The sequence below is a fragment of the Cantharellus anzutake genome (genome assembly GCF_015039405.1).
Source record: "Cantharellus anzutake strain C23 chromosome Unknown EI90scaffold_374, whole genome shotgun sequence".
Taxonomy (NCBI): domain Eukaryota; kingdom Fungi; phylum Basidiomycota; class Agaricomycetes; order Cantharellales; family Hydnaceae; genus Cantharellus; species Cantharellus anzutake.
Window position 1 is genome coordinate 15,266 of NW_024067324.1, and position 6,345 is coordinate 21,610.

The following is a 6,345-nucleotide window of genomic DNA, read 5'->3' on the forward strand; positions in this document are numbered from 1 at the left end:
AGTTTTGGACGCGCTTTTTTTCTGTCAGCTCTCAGAAAATGCTAAGAGCTGTAATACTGGCGTAAAATACGGTCAGATAGACCGTATATAACCTCACCGGATGAGGAGAAGGGAGTAGGGGCTGTAAGTTTTATAAGCCATGAACATAGTGAAGCGCAGGCGCTTCCACAAGCCAGCTCTCAACCAAAGCTGGAGAGCTGTACTGCTGGTATAAAACCAATAGGAAGATAGTCGTATAGACCATCTAGAACCTCTCATCATGAGCGAAAGAAGTAGGGGCCGCGAATTTTGCGGGCCCTGAAAATGATGGAGCTCACGCGCTTCCATGAGCTGGCGCTTCAGCAGGGAAAAGCCTTTTCCCTGACGAAAACCAACGATGAGTCGATTGTATAAACAGTTTCTACACATTCTTAATGAGTGGGAGTGGGGGGTGGAAGGACAGGGGCAGTTTATTCAACTAGCCCTGAAATCGATGAAGCGCGACGCGCTTCCGCGAACTGGCACTCAGCAGAGGCTGAGCCGCCCTCATTCCGGTATAAATCCGATGAGGAGAGGATCGTTGGAACCATCTGAACGAGGGGGAAGGGGAAGGAGTGGACTAAGTGATCCGCGCGAGTTTCATCACGCGAGTTTTTCGCGGTCGCTAAGGGCCGTGAAATTGTGTGTAAACCGCGATCTCCAGCGGTTATTAGAGGGGTCTCAAGGCTGTTTTCGTGGCCTTGAGCAATGGAAAGCCCAACATAGTGGGGTGCGGGAGGATCTGGCGCGTCGGACGTGTCGGCAAGTGGCGAAGCTTCTCAGAACGAGGCTGCTAGTCGATAGCAGCGAAAGGGATGCAGACTGGATAACAGTCTGCGCAGCCTCCCCATTCCGACGGAGAGAAGATCTTTACCTGATCCTCTCCTTATAATCGCGGCCTCCCTTCAGGTATGAAGGCAGTCGATTAGCTATATCAGCCGATCGCAGATGGTGCAGCCCAGTATGTCTACTGGGCTGGAGAAGGATTGCGCTTGCCAGAGCGGCAATCGCAGAGTTCTCAAGGAATACACGCTCCCCCCGGGACTATGGAGGTTTGGCGGGTGGGGGAGAGCACGAGGTCGGGTCTGGGACGGATCCAGACCCAGGGGAGACGGTAGGAGCCCGTGAAGGCTCGGAGATCATGGTCCGTGAACTGGCAGTCCGCAGGCGCCGGGCTGTCGCCAATCTGAAAGACAGTCGCTTGGATTGTTTCGGATCTCTCAAATAAAACCCATTTGCTGCATGAAGGCATACTAGTGATGATCAAGAACCCTTGTGGTTGTGGCTGCACCGAGGCGCCATTCAAACCGGAATTTCCGTATTACAAGATGTAGAACCACTTTCCGGGGAGGGTTCTACCAACCACAACTGTTAGACCAATGGCCCGACTCAGATGAGTTTCGTGGTTGAAGAATCTCATGTTCAAAAGAAGCGAAGGAGTTGATGAATGCCGATCAGAAGACCTGCATGCTGGCCCAGAGAGAATTGAAAAATTAAGCGCTCATAGATGCACGATATTGGGACGATCCAGGGGGGAAGTGACACGTACTACCAGCCACAGCTGCTAGATCAATGGCCAGAGTCAGCTGAGTCTTGTGGTGGAGAATCTTTTGTTCAGAGGAAGCGAAAGAGTTGACGAATGCTGATCGGGAGATGTGCGTGCTGACCGAGAAGAATAGGGGCTCATAGACGCGCAATATTAAGACGATCCATTTGAAGAAGAAGACGTGCTGCGCATTGATTACATATAAATGGACTCACGGAATGATCCAAACCACTCAGGATTTCAAATTGGCAAATCTTGTTCTTGTTCTATAACCAGAGACCTTGCAGACTGTTGACATAGATGAATGTCGATGACTTTCGCACTTCTCCACCTGACATAAAAGAGATAGAATAGAGTGCTAGTATCCCTGACACGCCAGAATCTCCACATCGTTTGTTACTATTTTCTCAGGGGACGCATGTCCTTATGACTCCTCTCCATCCACTGGCTACTCTCCAAACATTTTTCGCTATGGTACGGCATATGCCGATAGGCACGTCCATGACACGCCAGAACTGGCGAGCACGATGCGATGCCCATCCACGCAAACGGCCGCCCCAATTAACAAGGAAGCATCAGCGGTACTCGGTTTCTTCTCACCAGAAGCGCTCAGCTAGCAGCACCTTCAATGACAATGCTACTACGGGAAACCCTGCTACCTGCTCCTGTGCCGGCGAGAATATTCTGCAAAGAACTCAAAGCCAATTTGATAGCTCTCTATTGGAGGATAGACCCTGGAGGCAGCAGTACAGTAGAAAGCAGAGGATTGAGGTGGGCGTACCGGTGGCTCCGAGATAAGGCTGGAGGTCTTCTCCCTCATTCAAACCTAGTCACCTTCGTGGACACCATAGGGCATTGCGAAAAATGAAATATCGGGGAAAGTTGTGAACCCTGACCGCACTCAGATTGACAAAAAGGAATTAGCGCAGTATCTACATACTCCCAAGCATTGAGTTCTCGATGAGGAAAGCACAGCCTTTCCTGTCAACAGAGATGCATGAGGAGTAGGAGCCTGTTAATTAGAGTCAGCGTTGAGGTCGATTCATGGTCATTGCATGTGTCCTTCATGTTTCTCTACAGGCACTTGAGTCTCCGGAATCCAGATCGAGAAGTTGGCTAGGGAATTCATTCATGGGGGGTATTGAATATTGTTTGTGATGTGTGTGTAAATTTATAAATAGTTGTCCGATCTGACAATGGCAATGCCTCCTAATCCATAAGAACAATGCTACATAGCAGGGCCCGAACTTCAACTTTTCCCCGATAATTCATTTTTCGTAGTAAGTAAAGGACAAAATTTTACCTTGCGATGACGTAAAACAACGTAATTCATTGTGTTGCTGTCAATGTCAATATTGCAACTTCCACTTAATATTGGCACAAGTCATTACAAGATGGTATGTTACAAAATTAGAGACCCATCGAGGGTGGTCGTGCACAGACATTATGGATATTCTCCCACGGTGAACTGTCCAACAAGAAATTATTCGACAAATGTTTATTTTGTCGTTAGCATACTTGGAGCGTCAGTCCTCAGTCCACCTACCCAGGTCCATTGGTAGATTCATTATCATGGTATTGAAGGCATTGTTGCATTGGGTGGGCGTGAGGATTTGGGCTCAAAAATCGCCCTTCCCCCTCATTTCTTCTTCGCTTTTCGTTCTTCTTTGGCGAAAATGTTGATATTTATACGCACGAACTTATTCGAAGTGAATTATATCCACTTGTCAAGGAGCAGTGCCTATGAGAGGCACTGGAAAAGCAAGAAGTTAGTGTGCATTGAGGGGGTACCGTAATTACGTGCCTGGTTGAATGGTGGGTGGCGGTGTCTTTCCACATGGTCCATCAAACCGGACATCTTGAATGCTGGCCGCCGGTACCACCCCAGGTTCGAATCCCATATCGATCACCTAAGATGAATGTTGGTCTATTAATATCTTACTTGAGGTGTTCATTGCAGCGAAAAATGAAATACCCTTCACGGCATCTTCTAATGGTTAGGGGAGCATTACAACGGGCGCCTCTTTCTCCTTTTTGCTGAGATAAGGCGAATGGGGTTCCTGGGTTCAACCATTGCTCCATTTTTCTCTCTAAAATGTAAAGTTCATAAAGGATAAAAGCCAACTGAGAGAGTGATTGAGTCTTGCCACCCCCCCCACCCCCGGAACGATGGCAGATCAAAGCGGTTAGCGTCTGTTTCTTTGCTAAAGCGTTGTATCATTGATCTATTTCCGTAGCCGACATCTACCTACAAATGCTTACACCTGATGATACTGGTAGTGGTGAGTATGATAAACTCACCGCTGCTGCACCTCCATTCACCCGTCGTCTAGGATATCCTGTGGAGATAACTGATGTGGAAAAGGCTCAGATCGATGAGAGCGACCCACGCCCATCTCAGAAAGGCAAATACAAGGACCACCCTGAAACATTGGAGCTACCCAAGTCGCATTGGTGGAGTAAAACTTTCCCGTTGGGCCTAGTCTTCATTGCTATTGCTGTCGGATCGGAAGTTCTATTAAACCACACCCGCAATGGAATAGGTAGAAACTACCGACTCTGGTGTATGAACAGTCAGGCTCATTCATCCTCGCTAGGATTTGAAATCAACCTAAGCGACTACGGACGCTCTCGCGCTAAACAGTTCCTGAAGGCATGTATGGCTTTCCTACTTCATGACCGGTGACTGAAAAAGGGGTTCCTCAGTCATTTGTTCCATCTCTTCTTTTCGGTCCATTATTCTATTGGTTCAAAGAGCCCTATGTTATCGCACTGCTCAAAGTATGGCTAATCGCTCATAGTTGTTTAATAATGCTAATGTGCACTGTGATAGCCCTTCGAAGCGAACAGGTGTGATTCTAAATTCGATTGTGCCTGTTCGCAGTTCGCAGTTCATACTTGTTTTCGTGGTCCGATTTGGGCTGTCTTTCTAATTCCAGGCTGCACCGTTTGGCGGTCTTCATACTCTCTCGCATCGCGATCAGCGGTAGCATTTTCCATTCCCTGGCTGGAGCATATTTCCAAGTTGTTTCGGTGTCCCTGCCGCAGGAAGTGCAAATGCGTATCGCAGGTCACACGGGCCTGGGCTATGATGATGTCGGATTCACCCCGTTCGTGGATGCTGCAGGGGTGCGTGATTCTATTGTGTACTTTCACCAATGACAGCTGATCCAACGTTCCAGTTTGTGGGTGCCGTCAGTTAGTCAAGATCATAAGGAGTTCGTCAACAGGTACTGAGTTATCTCTCTAGGCCGGATCGGTGCTCTGTATTCTCCATTTACCTTGAACGACACCAAGACTGGAAACACCTGGGTGGTGCCGGATTCTGCTGTGGGTAATCGTTATCAGCTCATCGCTATGCTGCCTTTGATCATTGTTGCCTTCAGCTCGTTGACCCTGCCCTAGATGGGGACGTGAACCTCACATTCAGGGGATTGTCGGTGCAAGCCAGATGTGCCCCAGTTCCATCACCAGTAATATCGGGTCCGGACACCGCCAACAGGTACAACATAACGGGGACTCTTTCCCATAACTGCTCCGCCACGTCCAATGTCATCACCAATGGCACAATATGGGACGGCTGGATGGTCCCCGCCCCTTTTGGATGTGTACGAAGCATCGACCCTGGTAACAATTACTCAGACTCTAGTGACCCGTGGTTTTCTCCCGTGGCATTCTCTTTCCTCAAAAACACATCGAGCTACTCGATGGTCTTCTGCTACAGCATGATAGCGGAGCACGATCTCACCGCCACACTTACATTCAATTATGACACCCCATTCATTTCCGATGTCGTGGATCGAGGTAACGTCTCATTCCTCAGTTGGGGTCCCAGCGGGTAAGGCGTTCGAGCAAGCGTATTCGCACTCATACCGACATGCGGTTCCAGGATAGGCTGGCCAAGCAGTGATCCCCGGGTGGAAGGCATCGGAGACGCGATCAGCTTTGCCTTGGCTGGTTCGATCATGAACCTTGCGGGTTTATTCAAGATTGGGGTTGAAATAATATCACTACAGGACAACACTCTCGGGGACGCAAACTCCGTGGTTGGACTTGCCGAGGACGCCGTTGTAAGTGATGCGAAATATGCAATATCTACTTTATCCAATGTCTTCACTACAGAAATTATTTCAAGCAACCCTCGCCCCTTCCACGTTTATCATTGGGCCACCGTATTTCCGAAATGTCACGCTGGAGGCGCAAGCAGCAAACGGCCTGATTGCCATGTACGTGTTCGTTTCACGTGTCTTATCACCCGCAATGCCTCACCCTTCGGAACCTTAGCCCTCATGTGGCACATGTGATAACTGCCCTGTGCGCTATCGTTGGATCCATTCTTATCGCGCTTTCCATATATCATTTCTGGCGGCGCAAGGAATTATTGACCAATGCCGCACCTTCAGCGACTACGACGACAGCTCCAGCGCCGGCTTCATGAATCGAAGCTCCTAGCTACAAGGTTGATCTGAATGGATTTTCCCCTAGGTACTCGCATGTATTACCTTGCTTACAAGGTCTGCCTGGAATCTCTGCTCCTTACATTGCTCCTGCTTTTCTGTCAGCTACAATCATGCCGTGACGCCGAAATGCGAAGATGCAGCACATCGTTGCAGAATATGGAGTGAAAGCGGCTTCGATATAAATAGACCTTATTCATGATTTGTTCGACGGTATAATCCCCTTCACGTCTCAGACAGACCTTGGCTGAAATATGTTAAGCCTCGGGAGGAGCAAATGGGAGTTTTGCTGGCTGTCAGAAGTATTGGAATATCGACGATAAC

At 48.8% G+C, this 6,345-nt stretch overlaps 1 protein-coding gene across 1 annotated transcript; it reads left to right on the top strand.

Annotated features, from left to right (window-relative positions):
- The first annotated feature begins 3,420 nt into the window (after nt 1–3,420).
- On the top strand, nt 3,421–6,261 carry EI90DRAFT_3107233 (uncharacterized protein). Its single transcript, XM_039062622.1, has 14 exons — nt 3,421–3,452; nt 3,512–3,749; nt 3,802–3,846; nt 3,898–4,107; nt 4,162–4,217; nt 4,271–4,345; nt 4,398–4,414; nt 4,504–4,693; nt 4,747–4,762; nt 4,815–4,894; nt 4,951–5,402; nt 5,454–5,634; nt 5,687–5,790; nt 5,849–6,261. The coding sequence occupies exons 2-14, from the start codon at nt 3,734–3,736 to the stop codon at nt 6,000–6,002; spliced, it is 1,596 nt and encodes a 531-aa protein (XP_038907412.1). The 5' UTR covers nt 3,421–3,452; nt 3,512–3,733; the 3' UTR covers nt 6,003–6,261.
- Nucleotides 6,262–6,345: the final 84 nt, after the last annotated feature.